Below are 23388 nucleotides of genomic sequence, written 5' to 3'. Positions count from 1 at the left end.
CTAAAAGAGCTAAACGCTGGGTCTTCGAATCAGACATCTGAGCATCTTGAATCCGCGAATACAAAGCTGGCTCAGATAATATTGCAAACATCTGGATACTCTGCATACCTTTCTTATGCTTGAAGGTATAACCTGAAGTACAACAGTTACTGATCGCACTAGAAATCGAACAAGTCTGAAGTGCGGATAGTCGCACCTTGCGACTCAAAGCATCAGCAGTGAGATTAGCAGCTCCCGGATGGTACTTAATCTCGCAATCATTGTAGTAACCCGCATTTTTGATTAGTGATTAAATGAGTGATTAATCATGTGATCATGTTTAGATTAAGTAAAAAATGATTAATTAAGTTCCTGTTGGGATAACGGAATTCAGAAATGGATTCAGAGCACTCGAATTAGTTGAATTGGTTCAGCGGGATCGGACGGTCCGAAGAGGAGATCGGACGATCCGAAGTGGATCGGAAGCTCCGTGCCAGGATCAGAGGCTCCGATCGAGATCGGAAGCTCCGTCGGCAAGATCGGAAGCTTCGATCGGACTCAGTGTACACGTCATCGGTTACGTCAGCAAGGTGACGTCATGGCTGACGTAATATCGGGCGATCGGAAGCTCCGAAGGGGCGATCGGAAGTTCCGATCGTGATCGGACGTTCCGAACGCTGTCTATAAATAGAGGGTCCGAGAATTCATTTCTCACACCAATTTCCTCTCTTCTCTCTCGATTCCTAAGCCTTCTAACTCAGATCTAGGGAGATCTAGGCGTCCTACGGGGAATCCGGAAGTGGCTTAGTGATCTAGACGTCGTCGCGGAGCTACAGCCTAGTTTTGAGGCTATCGTCAGCAAAGGGCTAACGACGGACGCAGGTATAGCTTTGGCATCCTAAAAATATTTAGGAGTATGCAATAGCTTAGTTAAGGCTTTAAGAGCTTTATTGTTGATGCATGGATATTTGCATTGTAGTAGCTAGTAGACTGGACTAGTAGGCTTGGAGTCTAGACCAGCAGAGCTAGGTTTGACCAGCAGTGTTAGAGGTACGTAAGTACTGACCGAGATAGCCGACATGATATATTTGCTTATATGTTGCATGAGTATGTGCTATATGTTTTATCATGTTTTAGCATGTTTTACCGCCTTAGCACATACATGATTTTACGTGTGACTGCATCCGGAGAGATGTGAGTCATTGACAGTCTCCATAGGAAACAATGATCTCATTTTGGACTCGAGTCAGGTATGATAGTTTTCATATGACCGGAGGGAAGCGTCACATTGTAGTGACCCTTACCCGGATCACCTACTAAACAGAACTTAGGCATGCAATTAACTTAATAAACAGATATCAGAATAAAACTGCGAAAACCATAAACAATATACAATCCTAAGCAAAGGAATCTGTAAATACCCAAATATAATACAACCAAATCGAATAGCTGTATCAATCCAAATAACAACTGAATAAAACCTAAACGAAGCTCCAGCTGGTCAACCAATGACTAGTCCCTCTTGGATCCACCCGCCTCTTCCAAATGCAAACCTGCCACATGGAATATGGTGTCCAAAAACACAGAGTACGAGACGTGAGCATAAAACGCTCAGTACAAGAGTATGAGTATACATGCATGCAAAGTGAACTCCCTAAAAACTCGAGGTCAAGGATCAGATAACAGAGACAGACCGGGCCCTGGTATGTAGCACGCTGTGTCGTCGCTTCAGGAGGTGGCTCCCATACCATAATACAAGTGGATATGCCGGACCCAAATCGATGGAAGTCCAACCCCTAACAGGATAGGGAAAAACCCTACTAACAGACATCTCGAAGGAGATAGCTCAGTATGCAAATGAATGCAGCATAATCAATGACATATAAACCATGCAGTCACATAATACATGATACTCAGTTAGGATATCTCGAACAGTACTTCCGTATCTCAAATCAGTGCAAGCTCTACCAACTCTAGGTCCACGCCTATAGTCTGCTCTACACTGCCAAATGATATTACTATCATTAAAGTGCTCTAAAAGCCTTAACTAAGCTATTGCATACTCCTAAATATTTATAGGAAGCAAAAGCTATACCTTCGTCCATCGTTAGCCCTTTGATGTCGATGCCTCCAGAACTTGGGCACAACTCCGCTACGACTATCGAACGCCTCAACGACTCCCGGGTCAAGCCTAGGAAGGCTAGAACAACTCGAATATGATTAGAGTAGAGAGGAAATCCGGAATTGGCAATTGAAAATGAATTCTCGGCCTTCTATTTATAGACAACGATCGGAGCCTCCGATCCTCGATCGGAACGTTCGATCCTGATATTGGAGCTTCCGAAGATCCTGATCTGCCACGTGTCAAAATATCACTAGTTGACTTCGGATATGGGTGATCGGAGCTTCCGATCCTGTCACACGTCATGCCTGACGTAATACCATCGGAGCTTCCGATCCTGCATCGGAGCGTCCGATCCTGTTCGGAGTTTCTGAACTTACCTTCGGAGCTTCCAAACTCTTTCCAAGTAATTATGATTAATTTCTTAATTACTGATTTTGGTTACGGGCTACTACACACATTGTCGAAATGTTTGGTAAAGATATCGGATGTCGGGCGAGGCACCGCTCGAGTTTGTCTTTGAGAGGCCGCCGAATCGTTCATACTTTCTTGACTTGCATGATGACGTGGTGGTTGTTCAACTTGTTGTCTTTGTTGCGTCTCTTGTCGAATTTCTTGAATTTCATCATCGGAATATTCAAGATCAAAGCCATCGACATTGAATTGAGGATACTCGACCTCGGGTGGTATGATGCTCTTTTTCTTTCCTTTTTCTTTGTCACCCCTACGACTTGATCCCGCTCCGGACATTTGTAATTGTATAAATATGAAAATAAATCAACAACTGACAATAAACCAATAATCGAAACTTGATATTTTTGATAATTCAAGAAATTAAAAGGAATTGAGAATGGAGAGAATGAAAGAGAGAATTGTGTAAACAAAATGAAAGGGGTTGGGGGTATTTATAGAAGTAGGATTTTTTTTAAAAAAAAATTCCGACAGTCCTGGCGGGTCAGCCAAGTTTTAACGGCCACGAAATCGTGGCCGTTGAGAGCTCCAACGGCCACTTGCTAGTGGTTGTTGGATCATCTGGGCGCCCATGGGGGTGCCACGTGTCCAACCCCCCCGGGTTGGACGGTTCCAACCCGACGGGTCCGACCCGTTCAACCCGACGGGTTGTCGATTTTTCAAAGGGGAAACCGGGACCGGACCGGACATTTGCAGGTCCGGTCCCGGTTCCGGGTCGGGACCGTTGTCCCGGTTAGCCGGTCCGTCGACCACGGGCCGTCACCCGATCGGGTTCGGGTCAAAACCGGCCCTTGGCCAGGTCTAATTTGGGGTTTAGTACATGCTACCCGTAGGATACTATCCTGCGAATGACGTGGCGGATTATGATTGGTTAAAATCAATGGATTCCACGTGGGATCCACTGATTTACCCAATCATAATCCGTCACGTCACCCACAGAGTATTCGAATAGTATCCTGCGGGTGGCATCGACCTTACTCTAATTTGGATGGTTCGGATTGGCCAATTTCCATCCGGGCCCACACTTTTCATGTGGGGTCCATTTGCTGACGGGGGTAATACCCCCTCTGCAGCAGAGGGTCGAATGACCCAACCACAAGCCTCTGTGGGAGCAGCGGCAAAACGAAGGGAGGAGAGCCCAAAACAGCGCGGAGTAATGATTCATCAGGGGACATTCTGAGTTGGTTTTTGATTCTAACCCAGGCCTCAAAAGGTTTAATTCTCGTTTGATTCGGGCCATTTTTGTTACTTTTTTTGAAAGGAGCCATTTTTGTTACTTTTAGACTACCCAACACCCAAAATTTCTGCACTTTTTGGTCATTAGTGTATATACGCCATTGCTCTGGAACAGAGCCACAAAGTAAGAGAGGTGAAAGAAATCGTGTAGCAGCCTAAAGATGTCCGTAGCTCAAGAGATTGAGACTCCATCATCCAGTATAATTATGCCACAAGAATGGTCTGATGCTACCGAATCGATAGTTAACAATTCTGTATCTTCAAATCCTCCAATTGCTATTGTCTGCGGTCCTAATAACTGCGGGAAAACAACTTTTTCTCTCAGCCTCGTCAATGCTTTACTTCAAAGGTACGTTTTTTTTTTACATTGTTTATGATCATGATTAAAGATTGTTGTTTTCGTTGTGGGGAATATGGCAAGTTTATGGAGGGCTTTTTATGAAGATGTTGCAACATTTTGTTGTTCAATGTTAATTATTGACGTGGGCTGTTGGGTTTTGTAATATATTGATTTTATCTAGTTGAGTTCTGCAAATTCGCTGTGCTGTTTGGCAAGTTTCTTTACATGAGAATGATTGGTGTTATATGGTTAGAAGATGAGTGGCTTTTGATAATTTTTACATGCTGCTTTGTCCAAAAGGGTTAAGTAGATGCTACCCGCAAGATAGTGTCATGCGGTTGACGTGACTGCACATGATTGGTTAAAATCAGTGGACCCCACGTGGGACCCACTAATTTTGACCAATCATGGGATTACACAGGGTAGTGCCCTGCGGGCGGCATGTACTAAACCATCCAAAAGATTTGAACCTGAATATCAAATAATATTTAAGATGCTATAGATTGATGAGGGGAAAAATGAAATCACCTAAAATTTGCATGAAGAGATTTGCCATTGATTCATTCACATCAATGTGAGAGACGGTTTTAATTTGAAATCTTGACGCACATTTATTTTCTTGCTGCTCTTCACATAAGTTTATCAAGCAACCAAATTCTGATGTCACATATACAAGCATGGTTATCTCATCAGAAGATAGGTGAGAAACCTGATGAGTTTTGGGGGGGACACCACTTGCAGCCCAACTTTATTGCGTCAGGCATGGTTATCTCATCCACGTTTGTCTATGCTTTATGAAGGGGTAGACAGGAGAAAGAGTTAGGAGCAGAGCTAGTCATAAGGGAGGATTCATATTTGAGAGAATTAGTTGGGCATATTATGTGTACCTACATAGAATAAAATTAATTAATCTAAAGTAATGAATTAATTTTATGATCCATGAATCATTTTCTAAGGAAATTATATAGTTTTGTCATATAGGCTCAACAAGAAAGAGAATCTTATTCAAACATGAAATAAAAGTTACAAGGAAAGCTCTCGAAACTAATCTAATTTAATTAGTTAAGTAATGTATTCTCATATAAATGAACTTTTAATTCGTTCTTGCCTCCCATCATTTACATCCATGCTAGCTAGAAAATATTTATACCTGGTTCCATATCTTTGGTTGAGGAATTGATCTAAGCAATTGGGGCGTCCATGTATTTTTTATATAAGGAAATATGAAGTTAAAGAATTGATGAATGTGAGACAGAGAGCATGACATTAGACTTCTATGCATGTGCATAAACAATTGTTGAAAGAAGAGCACAATATTTTTTATTCACCATCAGCAGATGTTGAGACCCATCAAGTTCTTCTCTTGCAGGCACAAAAAAGTGGCTTACCTTGATACTGATGTTGGTCAGGCAGTATTTACTCCTCCCGGTCTCCTATCACTTACTGTAATCGACGAAGTAACTCCATGTACAATCTCTTGATGGCTCCACCATTGTTCTTCAGTGGTTATTTTAATATTTTTATTTTGATATTGTGTGGTTAATATGCTGATCGGTTCTATATTCCTTTCTTTTGTCATTTAGATCTGACACGTCCATGCTTGAAAACTCCTGAACGGTATCGCATCTCTAATTCACTTTTGATTATTTTGGGTTGGTGTTGTCCAACGTTTTGTTTAGTGAACATGTATCACTGCAAAGGTGATGATGATATGGTATGTTTCTATTTGGATGTCTTTCAGTCGATATTTTTCGTTGCTTGTATGAAAGTTTCAAGGAAAAATCTTTTAGAAAAAACATCAAGGTAGAATAACGAGCCAATTTTGGGCTCTTATTCATACGGCTATGGTGTTCTTGCCTTGTTTATTGTGAAAATTTAGGACTACTTTATGTTTTATTTTTCTAAAAAGGTATTATATTACGTCTTTCAATTATTTACTTGCAACGCTCAATGTACTTACCATTGTTTTTATCCTTGCTGCGACTTTACAATGATATATTTAGGTGTTGCGTGACTCGTGAGATGAGATAATAAATAATACATTATATGAGCATAATAAATTGAAAGATATCGATAACATGATTCTTTTTTAAACTCCTGTTATTGTAGAACTTGAGACAAATGTTTATGAAACAAGAATGCGAAATGTATCTGTTGCATGAAAATGGTACCTTTTAGTATTGTTATTATTTAATTTTAATTTTAATAAAATTAAAAGTACAAGCTATTAAAACACTAGGTTTTTTTGCCTTTATGTATTGATTGTTGTTGATATAATAATCTGTGATTTGTGGCACGATCCACATTTTTAACCTTAGGCTAATTATATCTTATGAATACCTATATTTTTCTTAAATAGATACATGAGAGTGTTATTTGGTCCTGTTTAAATATGTCCCAAAGTTCGTAAGTGACTGGGATGAACTTGGGTGGTTATATCACTAGTCGATTTGCTTATCTGTGTGTCCATGTCTCCAACTCACATGGCCCAATTAACGGTGCTCAGTATTTGATATGTTCTGCATTGATTATTTCAAATATGTGGCTCCACAATATTGGGTGGTTATATCACTAAGTATTGCATATTTTTTGCTGTTTATATATGATTTTCCAGTCAAATCTATTGTATTAAACTGTAATTCACTATGACTTTTGAACATCTTGTGTCAGATGCTTTTTCTTTGGTGACATTTCCTCGAAAAGGGACCCAGAAATGTATCTCTCTTATATTTTCAAATTGTTTGATCGCTACCTGAAAGAATACTCAACAAATAACAACAAAAACTTTCTGGATGATGCTGGATTTCCGCTTGTAATAAATACCCCTGGCTGGGTCAAAGGTTTGTAATTCTTTATGTCTGGATGATGGTTGATTTCTGCTTGTAATAAATACCCCTGGCTGGGTCAAATGTTTGTAATTTATCGTTCGGTCTTTCTTATTGGTATTACATAAGTAATTTTAATGTTTAATTTTATTTTCTTCCTAGGTACTTCTACTATTAGCTCATGGCATGCTATCTCGTTTATTTTATGTGCAGGTATAGGTTATGAAATATTGGTGGACATGATAAAATACATGTCTCCTACCCATGTTGTCAAGATTAAGATTTCACGTGAAATGAAGAATTTACCAGCTGGCGTATTTTGGACGAGGGAGGGCGTTATGGATTCGAATCATGTCATTGAGATAAATACTGCTCTCCAGGATCATTTGCATAGATCGTATGAACTAATATTCTGATCTTCATGTTGGTTTATGAATCAAAATTACATTACATTATGATCATCGATTCTATTTGAAAAAAAATTTAGTCAATGATTGATTGGCATGAATTATATTACACGGGAGTACAATGGTCTTGTAAATGATTAACATAAAAAATAGAATAAAATCATCGATCCTTATTCACCTCTTAGTGTGGGCGGGACTGTGAAATGATCTGGGATCGTGAATTTTTAATTATTTTGTTTTGGTGCTTAACAATCATAAGGTCAACTTCTTCATGCTTGGGAATGTTAAACAGGAGTGGGGAATTAGTGATCCCTTGTCTAAGGGAAATACAATTATCTTTGGGATCAAATCATGTTAGAAAACAGATTGAGAAGGGAGTTGAAGTGAGTTCCTAATTCTGCCTTATCAGTTACCATGTTATTTGACTTGATCCATTGCTTTTAGAGTCTTTTGTCTAACCTGTGGATTACCTGTATTCCTCTCTTAAAAATATTACCATGTAACGTTTCATCATGAGTGAAAACATGAATTTAATCGGTCAATCTTCAAAAGTTGTTAATTCCCCCTTGTGTATTTAACAAATGCCTCTCCAGGTTACTGGTACAAAAGGATGCTTCTGGCCTTCGAGATTTGCGGGTAATAGAATACTTCAGGCAATGCTTTCCCAATCAGAGAAATCTCACGAGAAAGAAACTTGGTCTTGCTCTAGTTGCTCACCCTCCTTATGAATTTCACATTTCAAGTGTAAAGATAAAACATCTTCATTGTGAGGTATGACAGTCGACGTGGCATTAATTTCGACGACTCTTTCAAATTTAAGTGTCATATCGATGACTCTTTCAAATTTATAATGACTCTTAAAATTGCGCGAGGAAATATATCTGAATGTTTTGCTTTTAACATCAAGAAGGAAAATTTGTCTTCCTGTCAGGTTCACGAGACAGAAATTTTCTACAGCTTGAATGCTACTATTGTTGGTCTAGCAATTAGTTCCGATGCTACCGAACGATTACCTCAATGTGTTGGTCTCGGAATTGTTAGGGCCGTCGACCCGTCGAAAGGTATGTTGTATATTATTACCCCTGTTCCACAGAAGACTCTGGAGGACGTCGATCTCTTACTTCAGGGATTCATTCAGTTTCCTACTTGTTTTTTGAAGGTGCTCATTTTCGCAATTTCTTTTTAAAATGATTGTTTTAGTATAAATTTTGATGAGATTGACCAGAAAATTCGAGATCATAGGTCATTGAATAACGTGAAAAAATGTTTCCAAGTTGATCTTTATTCCTAATCGAGCTTTCGCTTCGTCCCTCAGGTTCCAGGCTATATTTCTCCATACGTGTCTCGCAATGTTATCAGCTAGAAGATCCTTTATTTCGAATATATTACAAAGTTTAGTTTCTTATTTCTTCGCGAACATTTTTTCCGATATTTATATCTATGCGATCGATTTATGGTTGTAGATTGAAGTTTCTTTTGTACAAATCCGGTTTAGATTTTATGGGGTTGGTTTTCTTACTCGTCCATGCAGAAATTCCTTTTATTATATGGGGTTGGTTATCTTACTCGTCCATAGAGAAATTCCGTTTATTATGATAATAGTTTTGCTCATATGAGATCGTCTTACAGATCAATTTTACAAAAATTAATACGAAATCGTCTTACAGATCAGTTTTAACTTCACTCATAAACAAGTGTTACTTTTTATGTTAAACTAGCAATCGTCACACGTGATTTTCATGTGTTCGACAATTTAATTTTTTTTTAAAAATGTAAAACATTATCATGTTGAAAAAATATGGGAGTTTTGATATAAAGTAGTGATAAATTGTTAAAAAAAAATATGTACATAATTAATAAGAGTTGATAAATGATGAAATTTGAAAAATGGACAGAGATAAAAGGAAAAAAGGAATGTTAGAGAAAAATAGCGATAATTTAGTTATTTAAGATCTAACATAAAAGAGAGGTGCGTAAAATTTAGGAGTAAAATTAGAAGAATTTTTTATGTGATTTGACACACTAAAAACGATTAGTATAAGGTGAAACTATTATGTAATAGTATAGATATATATTACTTTTCATTATAAATATTAATCAGAACAATTGGTTTTACAGACATAGATGTGTGAAACTATTTCATCTCTTTTAACAAATTCATTGTAAGTTGGATTGAGAGACGTCAAAGGAATTGGATATGTTGGAATAAAAAACTAATCTCATACAACATATAATAATTATTTTTATTTCTAAAAATATCATCTTTTATACTCTTGTACATGGTTAAACATGGCAGTGTGTGACGAGAGATTTTTTGTAGCAACCCAACCCGAATCCACTATCTCAATTAGAGTTTAGAGCATAATTAAGCATGCAATTAACATAATTAAATAAATCATTGCGAAAGACTTAAATAAATACATACCGGCATAGTACATCCGGTTAAACTAATTCGATTATACAACCAAATCGAATAATTAAGCCTAAGGACAAATAAAACCTAGAGCTAATTCTGCTGCCTCCACGGGTCACTGGCCACTCCAAGCTACTGGGTACACCACATGTACCTGTATTTGCCCCGTCGAATGAGATGTCCAGAAAACAAAAAATACTGGACGTGAGCGACTACGCACAATACGAAAGTACGGGTAAACATACAAACATGATGCATGCAAATGAATATGACAAGGTATCCATATCTAGGATAAATGTATACAACTGCTCAGAATGACGCCAAGGATATGAGTGGTACAACCCGGGAATCAAACCACTGAGTACACTCCTCATTCCTACCGGACATGGACCGTGTCCTAGAGATGCCAGTGCCGGCTAACCCGTCGACTGCGGGGCGCTCGACATCAACCGTCCGAACAGGGCTAAGCGGCCCTACGTGGCTCAATATGATATACACATGACGCATAATAATCCATGAAAAACATAACACATAAATGCAACACATAAGCATGCATACCCGTTGGCTATCTCAGTCAGTACTTACGTACCTTATTAAAGGAAGTCATAGCTCTCCCACTCTAGGATCCCAAGCTTATCATCAACTCTACAATGCAAATACCCATGCATAATTTATTAAGCTCTAAAATTCTTAACTATGCTATTGCATACTCCTAAATAATTTAAGGAGATCATAGATATACCTGCATCCATCGTCAGCCCGCTGATGCGACTATCCTACAACTTAGGGCATACTCCTGCTGCGACTCCGTAGCTTCGAGCACTGCTCCGCTACTATGTCAAACACTATCTGACTATACTAAAAGATATATTATACTCCAACTCTAAAATAAGAGTACTCAAAGCCCTAAAATAGAGTCATGTGGGAGAAGGAGAGAATTCGGTGCGATTATGAAATGAGCTCCTCGGCCTCCTTTTATAGACAAGGGTTCGGACCGTCCGATCCCCCCTTCGGACCGCCCGATCTCTGCAAGCGTGACAAGTTTCACTGCTAGCACTTCGGACCGTTTGATCGGGTACTCCGGATCGTCCGATCCTAATATTACGTCATTCACGATGTCACTCTCTCGGACAGCTGTCGGGTCTATAGTTCGGATCGTCCGAACCTTGACTTCGGAGCATCCGAACTCTACTCTCAGCCAATCAAATAATTTTTCTTATCCTATCTTATCTGATGGAGATCGGACCGTCTGATCCTAGTTCGGAGCGTCCGAACCTGCCCATCCGAACTGGTTCAGGGCCTCCAAACTTACATACTTCGGACCATCCGATCCTTAAGTTCGGATCCTCCGATCCTGCTTTAGACTCGGAACCTTCCCGGATATTTTTGAGTGTTCTGGATCCACTTCAGGACTTTGTTAATTTATCTGGAATTTTCTTAATCGTGTTTTACTTAATCTAAACATGATCATAGGATTAATTACAATTAATCCTTAATTCTGATACGTGTTACTACATTCTCTCCCCCTTAAAAGATATCGTCCTCGAAATATACGGTAATTCCCGAGAATGTACTGAAGATCCTTACTTGCATGTCTGGTCGAATAGCTTTCGACAACCTCAAACTCTTGCCACAATCCTACAAGCTTCATCAATGCTGAACTGCATTAAAAATCTCCAAATTCTGAGATGGTTCTCGCAGAAATTGAAAACCACTGTGCTACTTGAAGAAAGTCAAACTTCTTTGCACTAATGTATCGCAACATTGATATATCTACTGCCCTAACCATGATCTTCCTGATCACAAGGGTACAAACACCAGCTTAATCGATATCACCGTCTCAAGGAAACTCTTATATAGACGAAGCCTACTTCAAAGCCTAACTGGTTTGCGACATTCATCGAATCACTGACCAGATTCCACCATCTACTAGTTCCCAACAACACTCGGTGTAGAACACCCATAGTCAGGAAATACCAAACCCATCGCTGTTCTGATATTGCAATTCATGAGTCTCTCTTCAAGAGAATCTGTTGACACAAATATATACTTCAACGCAACTGCTCACAACGATTCCTAGACTGGTTACTGATAGAACCCAAAAATGCATGCTAAGTTAGATTATTTTGGGTTCCATTGAGCACGTTATTTGTGATTTTTTTCCGTGTTTTCGTCTAAAATTTGAGTTTTTGAGTTTTATAATATCTACTCATGCGTTTAATAATTTTTGTAGGAAAAGACGAAAAAAAAGCTCGGGAAGTGCTAATGAGAAATCTGGAGGTAGTGTTTTTCACGCCTAGGAGTGGATTTCTCACGCCTAGGCGTGCAATAGCGAAATTTGTTAGTGGAAACCAGAACTTTTCACGCCATGGCGTGAACCGAGGATTTTGAAGAAGTGAAAGCAGAGTTTTTCACGCCAAGGCGTGATGTTTCTTGCGCCTAGGCGTGAACTGGGAAAAAGTTGAGAATCGAGACAGAGCTTTTCATGAAATGGCGTGACTTTTTTGCGCTTAGGCGCGAGTCGCGGAATCAAAAAAAAAAAAAGAAAATTTTGGTCGATTAAGCTGGAAGGAAAGTTGACATTCATGGACTCTTGGGGATATATAATGATCGATTTTAAGGTTAGAAAATCATCTTGGGCACATTGCTTGGCTGCTGCAACATCACGAACAAGAGAGACGAAGCGGAAAGCGATTTTGAAGCAATTCTTCTCTTGTTTAAAACTTCTTTTCTTTTATTTCTCGGTTTGAATTAAATACTTTGATGTTATTTATGAGTTCTATGTGTAGCTAAACCTTTTTTGTTGGGATTTAGGGGATCTGACCCCGGTTGTCGACTCATGAATATTGGTTTTTGACTTCTGATGAATGTTTAATTATGTTATTGATTTGTTTTGCATTGTTGGAGCGTAGCTAACTCCCTCTATATTTTATATCGTGTTTTATTTCGAAAGAAAACTTCATGATAGGAACAAATAGCATGATTCATGGATCTACAATTTACATAGACATATGAAATTGGGTACGTGTTGATAGTGATAGTCCAGTAGGTCGAAAGCTAAGGGATTCCACGAATCGTGAATGCAATAATTTATGATAAATAATTGAAGACATTTAATTATTTCATAGCATTGAATTAGTTTATCATAACTTGAAAGAGTATGTTAATGAATTAGGGAATCTTGTTAAAAACGTGAGTTGGTTGTTGGAAGTAATTTTCAGAGTCGATTAGGGGATGGTGAACTGAAAATCTCAACATTTTCTCCAATATTTGAATTTAATTTACTAAGATTGATTTAATTCCTGATTCTTATTTATTCTTGCATTTATTTATTTTCTTGTCATTAAGTAGTTAATAAAAACAAATCTCACTTTTCGTAAAAGTGAATTAAGGATTAGTATTTAGGTAGAAATTGTGCAACTAGTCCCTGTGGACGATACTCATATTCACATATTATATTATAATTTGCATCGTGCACTTGCGATTATTTCGAGCATGTGAGATACATTTATTTTCTGAAATTCATAGTGCAAGAAAAGCTCGATCAATTTTTTGGCGCCGTTTCCGGGGACTTTTTGATTTACAATTTTCTGCTTAGATATCTTCTTTAATTTCACTTCATATTCTCATGAATTATCCATCTTACCTTTGCAGGATTTTCTAGTGGTGCATGATACCATCCTCGCACTCAGAACTCGTACCCTTTGATCCAGAAATCGAGAGAACCTTTCGTAGGAGACGAAGACAACAACGAGCTGAGATGGCAGAGAACGAACCACCACGCATCAATAACGGTGATGGTGATGCTAATAATCCACCTGTGTATAGATCCATGATGGACTGTGTCATACCCACTATTGAGGATGTTCGACCGAGTATCGTTAGACCAACAACGACAGCTAATCATTTTGAGATAAAGCTAGCAATCATCCAGATGATCCAGAACTCAGTCCAATTTGGTGGATCTACCATCTATGATCCTAACGCTCATATTGAGAAATTCTTGGAAATATGTGATACTTTCAAAAAACAGGGAGTTTCTGATGACGCTATTCGTTTGCGTTTATTTCCTTTTTCATTAATAGATAAAGCTAAATCGTGGTTGAATAGTTTATCTGCAGGTTCTATCATAACATGGGGAGATTTGGCTAAAGCGTTTCTTAATAAGTACTTTCCCCCCTCGAAGTCCATGAAGCTGAGAACCGACATTACTATGTTTGCTCAAGGGGAACAAAAGTCGTTGTATGAGGCATGGGAGCGCTACAAAGACATACTAAGGTGATGCCCACATCATCAGTTACCTGACTGGCTTGTGGTACAAACTTTCTATTATGGTTTATTACCTACAAATCGTACTATGTTAGATGCAGCTGCAGGTGGGAATCTTTTGCGTAAATCGCCGGAAGATGGTTATGAACTGTTTGAGGAGATGGCCTCTAGTAGCTATCAACCTCAATCTGAGAGGATCATGATGCGAAAATCAGCAGGAATTCATCAAGTGGACTCATTCACTTCGATGGCAGCACAACTGGAGGCTATGAATAAGAAGATTGATGGATTGAGCTTAGGAAATTCTGCGATGCGCATTCAGGAGGTGTTCTGCGATAGATGCCAAGGTGAGCATTTCACTAAAGATTGTCAAACTGGTAACCCTTTTTATGTGCAGGATGAGGCACCAGTGAATCATGTGGGAAGCCAAAACCGGCCTAGGTTTGACCCGTATTCAAATACATATAATCCGGGGTGAAAGCAACATCCGAACTTTTCATGGGGTGGTCAAAACAATCAGTCTAAGCCATATTAGAATCAAAATCACGTGAAGTAACCTCAAGAGGAGAAGTCCAGTATAGAGAAAATGATGCAAAATTTTATATCATCCACTGAGACTCGAATGCAGAACCAAGACGCAACTATAATGGGTTTGAAAAATCAAATAGGGCAGCTGACAAAGAGGATGTCAAATCGAGAGCCAGGAACTTTGCCAAGTGACACTGAGACTAATCCAAAGGAGCAAGTAAAGGCCGTTGAGTTGCAAAGTGGGAAGAAACTGGAGACCAAAGCGTTGGAGCACGAAGAGAAAAAAAATGAGGGTGAGAAAGAGCCATCTAAAGGTAAGTTATCTGACTCTACACAATCACCCACATCAAAATCTAATATTGTTATTCCACCGTTTCCTGCAGCACTAAAGAAAGCGAAACTTGATTCGCAATTTTCAAAATTTCTTGAGGTGTTTAAGAAGTTACACATTAATATACCTTTTGCGGACGCGTTATTGCAAATGCCTATTTATGCAAAATTTTTGAAGGAAATCTTAGCAAGCAAGAGGAAAATAGAGGAGCATACCATAGTAAACTTGACTGAGAATTGTTCTGCATTAGTGCACAACAAAATTCCTCCGAAGTTGAAAGATCCAGGGAGTTTTTCTATCCCTTGCATGATTGGTGATGCGGTTTTTCACAAGGCTCTTTGTGATTTGGGTGCCAACATTAACTTGATGCCATTTTCTGTGTTTAGGAAGCTTGGAATGGGAGAGCCAAAACCTACAAGAGTTTCTCTGCAACTGTCAGATAGATCCATAAAGTACCCACGTGGAATAATTGAAGATGTGCTGGTCAAAGTGGACAAATTTATTTTCCCAGTAGATTTTGTGGTGCTTGACATAGAGGAGGACCTGGATATTCCATTTATCTTGGGCAGACCTTTTCTGGCAACCGAAAAAGCCCTAATTGACGTTCAAAAAGGGAAGTTGTTACTGAGAGTAGGAGAGGAGGAAATCACTTTTAATGTTTTTGATGCACTAAAGCACTCACTGCACAATCATGATTGTTTTAAGATTGATGCATTAGATTCACTTGATTATGATTTTGTGCAGGATGAGTTAAAAGACCCCTTGGACGCTGCACTTATAAATGAAGGATGTGAGGATGACTTTGATGAAGAGAGGAAAAATATCATTGCATATTTTACTGCTAATCCTCCATTGAAGAAGAAAGTGTGATTCAGACTCGAAGAATTAGGAGATAAGAAGGATTTGGTCCTTCAACAATCAAGCATAGACGCACCACCTACTCTAGAACTCAAACCTTTACCTTCACATCTAAAATATGTTTAGTTGGGTGATGATAATAATTTACATGTTATTATTTCTTCTTGTCTAACAGGTGCGATGGAGAAAAAGTTGGTAAACATCTTAAAGGAGCATAAGAGAGCCTTTGCATGGAATGTGGCGGACATTAAGGGAATCAATCCATCTATTTGCATGCACAAAATTCTGATGGAGGATAGGTACTCTCCTTTGGTTCAACCTCAGCGGAGGCTGAACCCGAAGATGCAAGAGGTAGTAAAAGCTGAAACCATTAAATTCTTGGACGAAGGTATCATCTATCCTATTTCTAACAGCGCATGGGTAAGTCCTATACAGTGTGTTCCTAAAAAAGGTGGTATAATTGTGATAAAAACGACAAAAATGAGTTGATACCCACTATAACGGTTACAGGTTGGCGTGTGTGTATTGATTATAGGAAGTTGAATGACGCCACCCGTAAGGACCATTTTCCCCTCCCCTTCATTGATCAAATGCTTGAGCGATTGTCGGGTCATGAGTTTTATTGTTTTCTAGATGGGTATTGGGGATATAATCAAATCATGATTGCACCAGAGGACCAAGAGAAAACAACTTTCACTTGCTCTTATGGTAACTTTGCATATAGGCAGATGCCATTTGGATTGTGTAATGCACCCGCCACTTTTCAAAGATGTATGATTGCTATTTTTCATGACATGATAGAGAATTTCCTAGAGATATTCATGGATGACTTTTCTATTTTTGGATCTTCTTTTGATGAATGTCTGAAAAATCTGCGTTTGGTGCTATTACGATGTGAGGAAACTAACTTGGTTTTGAATTGGGAGAGGTGCCATTTTATGGTACAGGAAGGCATCGTGCTTGGGCACAAAATTTCTGAACAGGGAATGGAGGTGGATAAATATAAAGTGGAAGTCATAAAAATTCTACCTCCACCAACATCCATTAAGGGAGTGAGAAGTTTCTTAGGGCACGCCGGTTTTTACCGGCGATTTATTAAAGATTTTTATAAAATTGCTAAGCCCCTATCCTCTTTACTTATGAAAGATGTACCTTTTGACTTTAATTCTAATTGTTTGCAGGCATTTGAGATCTTGAAGGAGAGACTGGTGACAACTCCTGTTTTGGTAGCTCCTGATTGGGATCTTCCATTCGAGGTAATGTGCGACACTAGTGATATGGCTGTAGGTGCTGTTTTGGGTCAGAGAAAAAACAAGGTACTCCATACTATATACTATGCGAGTAAGACTTTAGATGAAGCTCAATTGAATTATGCAACCACTGAAAAAGAATTACTCGCTATAGTATTCGCATTTGATAAGTTTCACTCCTACCTTGTTTTATCTAAAGTTGTTGTGTACACCGATCACTCTGCACTAAAATATTTACTTGCCAAAAAGGATGCAAAGACTAGATTGATTAGGTGGATATTATTGTTGCAAGAATTTGATCTGGAAATAAAAGATAAGAATGGGGTAGAGAACGTAGTGGCGGATCACCTTTCTAGGCTTGAGTATGTCAGTGAGTACACGAAAAAAGAAGAGGGTGATATTGATGATTGGTTTCCGGATGAACAATTGTTTTTATTAAAATATTGCCCATGGTATGCAAATTTTGCTAATTATCTGGTGACAGGCACGCTTCCATCGAATTTGAAATTTCACCAACGAAAGAAATTTTTATCTGATGTGAAATATTATTTTTGGGAGGAACCATTTTTGTTTAAGATCTGTGCAGATTCCATGATACGACGATGTGTGCCGGAAGAAGAGATTCAACCAATCTTGAGCCACTGCCATGATCGAGAGGTAGGCGGTCACTTTGGACCAAAAAAAACAGCGGCAAAGGTATTAGAATCTAGTTTTTATTGGCCTAGTGTTTTTAGGGATGCTCGTGCATATGTTATTACATGTGATTGGTGTCAGCGCACAAGTAACATCTCTAATCGCAATGAAATGCCTTTAAAAAATATTATGGAGTGCGAGGTATTTGATGTATGCGGCATAGATTTTATGGGACCGTTTCCCACATCCTTCTTGAGAAAATATATTTTGATTGCGATTGACTATGTGTCAAAATGGGTCGAAGCAGAGGCTTGTGCGACTAATGATGCTCATGTGGTGTTGAAATTTTTAAAGAAAAATATTTTTAATCGCTTTGGCACACCACGAGCAATCATTAGTGACGGTGGGAGACACTTTTGCAACAAATTATTTGAAAAATTTTTGGCAAAGTATGGTGTCACGCACAAGATCTCTACTCCGTACCATTCCCAGACTAGTGGGCAAGTGGAAGTGTCAAACCGTGAAATAAAAAGAATTTTGGAAAAAAAACGTCGGTGAGCACAAGTAGAAAAGATTGGTCTGTCAGGCTAGATAACGCCCTATGGGCATATCGCACTGCTTTCGAAACACCTATAGGCACTACACCTTATAGGTTACTTTTTGGTAAAGCATGTCATCTGACTGTTGAACTAGAGCATAGAGCATATTGGGCGATTAAATCATTAAATTTTGATTTTATGGCTGCAGGTGAGAAAAGAATTTTGGAATTGGCCCAGCTGGAAGAGTTTCTTGATAAAGCATATGATCTGGGGCTATCCTATAAAGAACGCACGAAAAGGAGTCATGACAAGCGCATCATGCAAAGGGAGTTCAAATAGGGAGACGCGGTGCTGCTTTTTAACTCAAGGTTGAGGTTGTTTCCGAAAAATCTAAAATCGCGATGGTCCGGACCATTTGTCATTGAAAAAGCCTATCCCTCCGGTGCAGTTGTGCTGAAAAAATCCCAAGAAAAGAAGTTCACTGTCAATGCTCAACGCCTTAAGCACTACATGGGCGAGCACTTTGAGCCGAAAGTTGGAACAGCTGTGTTCCAGTCAGTGACCGCATAAATCAAAATCTGACAAAGTCGAGCTCTAGACTATAAATTGAGAACTATTTCTTTATCCCTTGTTTTGTTATTTCAGTTGAACCTATTATTTCCGTTTCGTGTGTTTTTATTTACATTTTTTTATTTTATTTTAGAGGATTTTCAAAGGCCCGGAGCATGCCTAGGCGGGATAATTCATCCGCCATGGCGTGAAATTCACTGTTTTAAATATTTTTGGGCCATAATGTCACGCCATAGCGTGATTTCGTCACGCCATGGCGTGAAAAACCTTGGTTTGCATTTTTCGGAAATTAAAAAGTCACGCCATGACGTGTACATTGTCATGCCATGGCGCGACAGATCTGCATATTAAAATTTGCAGATCACCTTTTATTTCTTCCCGGTTTCCCTTTTCTAATTTCTTCCCCTCTTTGGAACCTAAAACCCCACACCAAAAATTTTGACTCCTCACCTCTTAAGCTCTCGAATTTGCAGGTAAATCGGAAGCAAGGAGCTCCAAGTTGTGATCTTTAGCAACCCAACTGGTCTCTACGCGACTCCAAGCTTCAATTTTTTTCGGGACCAATCCGTTCCAAGCGGCTCTATCTTTTCACTCGGATTTCATGGGACCAAAAAGAGCTAGGGTTGTGGGTTCTTCAACATCTTCTTCGTCAATTATCGCGGGTAAGTTTTGAAACGACCTTGACCTCTACTAATTGTAACTAAATAAAATGCGGGTTTTCGAAAATTTTCGGCATGACCCCTCTATAAATATTAAAACCTGCAATTTAAAATGCAAACAACAACACTAAATAACTAGACCGAGAAAGGAACGAGAACCAGAGAAAAATTTGACATTTCGAACATCAAAAGATTAAGAAACTACATATTTACATGACCACAAATAAATCTATAAATCCTTAAAATATCATTTATCCAATCAACAAAATGAAAGACTTTAAAATGCTAAAATAATCTCTTGCGGAAGGCTAGCATGGTCAGAGGGATGTGTCGTGCCTGCATCGCAGTCCACTCGATAGTCTTGCCCTTCGGTCTCAATGAAATACTCCTCACCTGAAAACAAAGAGTGTAGTGAGTCTAAAAGACTCAACAAGAATATGGGAGGGGGGGGGGGGGGGAATATCGAGTACTACGTAAATACAAGCACAAACTGATTAAAAATAGCTTGATAATAAAATACTTTGTGCCCTTAATTTGATTAAAATATACTTCTAAAATGAGAGAACATTAATATAACATATGCATGGCTAAGTCATTTAGAATCAATGAAACTGCATAAACTGTATCTGAATCTGTAATTGTAAATGTGAACTTAGATCCTTGATTGTGACTTTGTGATTTTGATCATGATCATGGTTACAGTGCACTATGCCGCAAGGAGGTCAAGATAAAACCCAACCCAATCTTGCCCTGAATTGGTAAGGGAGGCCAAGATATCTCTCAGCCCCACACGAAAACGTGCTAAGGTAAGGAAACCCATAATGATTTGGTAAGGGAGGCCAAAACGTCTCCCAGCCCCACCATACACGTGAATAAATGTAGTCACAACCATCTCACTTCGTTCAAAATATTTTCTTTCCTTTTTGAATATTGTGACGACCCGAGTTCTAATCTCTCATTTAATCAAATCATCATAATTAATAGTCAAGGAATCAAAGACTAAACAAAGTAAAATTTTTTATTTTTTTTTTAAAATCAGAGCACCTCGCTCGATCGGTAAAAAGTTACCGATCGAGCGAGCACAAAGGCCCAACTCTCGGGTGAGAGTAAAATTTGCCTCGCTCGATCGATCATTTCCTACCGATCGAGCGAGCACAATTGCTCATGTTTCTATTAAGAAAATAATAGCCTCGCTCGATCGGTAGGAATTGCCCGATCGAGCGAGCACAATTCCAGAAGAAAAAGATCAGACATGGTTGCTGTCATAACCGAGTTCTTCCATCTATTTTCATCTAGTTTTAGCTAGAACATGATCTAAACAATGTTAACCACTAACATGCATTCAAACATGCTATACAATAGATGGAACTAGATCATAACAAGACCTTACAATCATAATAATCAAGGTTCTCAAAACATGCAAGAAGCATTGTTATTCAATAAAGTTTTAAGCTACATCATGTTGTCTAAAGGATTACAACATTATTTCCAATCCTATATACATCAAAAAGACAACAATTAGATCACCAACAAGTCTTGGAACAAGTAGCTATAACATGCAATATATATCATCACAAAAGCATTCATTAACATCTATTACTCATTCAATAAATCATAGAAGAGTATATAAAAGCAATTAAGCAAATAAGTATGTGATTTAGGGAACTCGATACAAACCATCTCGAGTTATAATCCCATTCAAGTGGTAGTCCACTTTTACCTTTCAAATGTGAGGGTTATGGTGTCTTCAAGCTTGTCAAAATCTGTACAAGTATCAACCATAAGCCTAATCCAAAATCTGCTCAATTTTCAACTCAAACGTCAAGGCAAAACGCTACCAACCTTGTGCTTTCTTCTATCGGTTTCGAAGTCAAGATTATCAAGTCGATGCGTCCTGTTTATAAGCTGAAACCACAACATAATTGCCAAAGAACATCAGCTTAAGCTCATCTCAATATCAGCCCAAACATAAGATAGCAAAACACTTCAAATCAAAAGTTCGTCGGCATATCGGTATAAACTCGGCAATCCCGAACGCAACTATAACAATATCAGTTGTATAAGCTTCAAAACCAACATAATCCTCAACATATCAGCAAGTATATAAATCGAATCATAGCTGGGAAATCATAAGAACATGATACAACAATCATTCCTCAACCCAACTTCAAGAAAACAAGGTATAGAAGCTCATCAACAACAATTCCATACAAAGTTCTGATCTCTGTCAATTTCGAATTTCCAAACCCTGATGAACTAAGAGAAAACTTACATAAATTCGAAGGTCTTCTTGCAAGGATTCCAGAACATCTTTCGGAATCGAAATCGGATAATCGGAACTCAAGATATGTCAATTGGAAGATGATGAAGAAATTTTGGGATTTCTTTGGTTCTTGCTCTCGATTCTTGCCTCTGAAAAATCTGATGGAATGTGTGTTGTGTCACACGTGTACATGCTGAGTATTCCTTTACAATTCTGATAAATTCATTTATATTTGCAATTTAGCCCCTCAAGTCTTCAAAAATTGCAAGTTGGTCCTCAGTTTCTCATTTCATTCAATTTCAATCCTAATCAATTTAAGAATATTAGAATTTATATCAAAAATCCAAATATTCCCAAATTAATTATTCTCGGATTAAAATTAAATAATTCCGGGCGTTACAATTCTCCCCCACTAAGACTCGATTTCGTCCTCGAAATCTCAAGTAGTATCAACAGATCATATAATAGGAAGAACAGAAAGACTAAAGGAGACTCACATCATTGAAACATCTCTGGAAATCGTTGTCGCATATCTGATTCTGTCTCCCAAGTAGCTTCTTCAATACCATGACGACTCCACTGAACTTTCACAAGCGGAATAGTCTTCGTTCGAAGTTGCTTCTCCTTACGATCAAGAATCTGAATTGGCTTTTCGAAATAACTCAAAGTCTCGTCGAGTTCAGCCTCATCAGATTGAAGTACATGAGATTCATCAGCAAGATATTTTCGAAGTATCGTTACATGAAAGACATCATGTATTCCAGATAAAGCCGGAGGAAGAGCTAATCGATAGGCAAGATTGCCTATTTTCTTCAGAATTTCATACGGACCAATGTAGCGTGGAGACAACTTCCCTCTCTTGCCAAATCGTACGGTGCCTCTGAAAGGAGAAATCTTCAGAAATACACGATCCCCCTGTTCAAAAGACAAAGGTCGACGTCGAATATTGGCATACTTCGCTTGTCTGTCCTGAGTTGTCTTCATTCTTTTCTGAATAAGCTTCACTTGTTCAGTCATATCTCGAATCATATCAGGCCCAATGTCAGGTACTTCAGAAATATCATCCCAATAAAGAGGAGATCGACATTTTCTACCATACAGAGCTTCAAACGGAGCCATCTCAATACTCGATTGATAGCTGTTGTTGTACGAGAATTCAAAAAATGGTAGTGATTCTTGCCAACTAGTGCCAAAATCAAGCACTACAGCTCTCAACATGTCCTCCAATGTCTGAATGGTACGTTCAGACTGTCCGTCTGTCTGTGGATGATAGGCTGTACTCAAGTGTAGCTGAGTACCCAAAGCACTCTGTAAACTGTACCAAAAATGAGATGTAAATCGAGGATCACGATCTGATACAATAGACTTCGGCACTCCATGTAATCTGACAACTTCTCGGACATAAAGCTCTGCCATCTGATCGTGTCGATATGTCATACGATAAGGAATAAAACATGCTGACTTCGTTAATCTGTCGATAATCACCCAGATAGCATCGCAACCTCTGGAAGATCGAGGTAACTTCGTCACGAAGTCCATGAAAATATGATCCCATTTCCATTCTGGCACTGATAAACTCTGTAACAAACCAGACAGTTTCTTCCTTTCAGCCTTCACCTGTTGGCAATTAAGACATCGAGACACAAAATCAGTAATATCAGACTTCATTGATTTCCACCAATATCGAGTCTTCAG

At 38.7% G+C, this 23388-nt stretch overlaps 2 protein-coding genes and 1 non-coding gene across 5 annotated transcripts; 2 read left to right on the top strand and 1 right to left on the bottom strand.

Moving 5' to 3' along the window:
• Positions 1-3631: 3631 nt before the first annotated feature.
• LOC140863913 (polynucleotide 5'-hydroxyl-kinase NOL9) lies at positions 3632-8945 on the top strand. 3 transcript variants are annotated; one of them, XM_073267702.1, is made up of 9 exons: positions 3632-3785; positions 3897-4157; positions 5518-5615; positions 5732-5765; positions 6819-6988; positions 7187-7370; positions 7974-8151; positions 8312-8539; positions 8696-8945. In XM_073267702.1, exons 2-9 carry the CDS (start codon positions 3970-3972, stop codon positions 8741-8743), a joined length of 1128 nt encoding a protein of 375 aa, XP_073123803.1. In that variant the 5' UTR covers positions 3632-3785; positions 3897-3969; the 3' UTR covers positions 8744-8945. The 3 variants fall into 3 exon arrangements, with proteins under 3 accessions (XP_073123803.1, XP_073123805.1, XP_073123804.1); XM_073267703.1 differs by having other exon boundaries at positions 3677-3785; positions 3924-4157; XM_073267704.1 differs by having other exon boundaries at positions 3648-4157; positions 8312-8441.
• Positions 8946-13985: 5040 nt separating this feature from the next.
• Positions 13986-14092, bottom strand: LOC140870002 (small nucleolar RNA R71). Its single transcript, XR_012146988.1, has one exon. It is a non-coding gene; the product is annotated as a small nucleolar RNA R71 (small nucleolar RNA).
• Positions 14093-14708: 616 nt separating this feature from the next.
• LOC140861417 (uncharacterized) lies at positions 14709-15791 on the top strand. The gene has a single exon (XM_073264436.1). It carries the CDS (start codon positions 14709-14711, stop codon positions 15789-15791), a length of 1083 nt encoding a protein of 360 aa, XP_073120537.1.
• The last annotated feature ends 7597 nt before the right edge of the window (positions 15792-23388 follow it).

Source organism: Henckelia pumila, chromosome 4, assembly GCF_033568475.1.
Source record: "Henckelia pumila isolate YLH828 chromosome 4, ASM3356847v2, whole genome shotgun sequence".
NCBI lineage: Eukaryota > Viridiplantae > Streptophyta > Magnoliopsida > Lamiales > Gesneriaceae > Henckelia > Henckelia pumila.
The sequence above is the reverse complement of the archived record's forward strand: the minus strand, read 5'-3'. Positions and strand labels throughout refer to the sequence as shown.

Bases quoted from the DNA above. Each gene is read 5' to 3' on its own strand.
- LOC140863913 (XM_073267702.1), top strand. From the start codon at position 3,970: ATGTCCGTAGCTCAAGAGATTGAGACTCCATCATCCAGTATAATTATG. The intron at 5,616-5,731 runs GTACAATCTCTT...TTTGTCATTTAG, and splicing joins AATCGACGAAGTAACTCCAT to ATCTGACACGTCCATGCTTG. The intron at 8,152-8,311 runs GTATGACAGTCG...TCTTCCTGTCAG, and splicing joins TAAAACATCTTCATTGTGAG to GTTCACGAGACAGAAATTTT.
- LOC140861417 (XM_073264436.1), top strand. From the start codon at position 14,709: ATGGGTTTGAAAAATCAAATAGGGCAGCTGACAAAGAGGATGTCAAAT.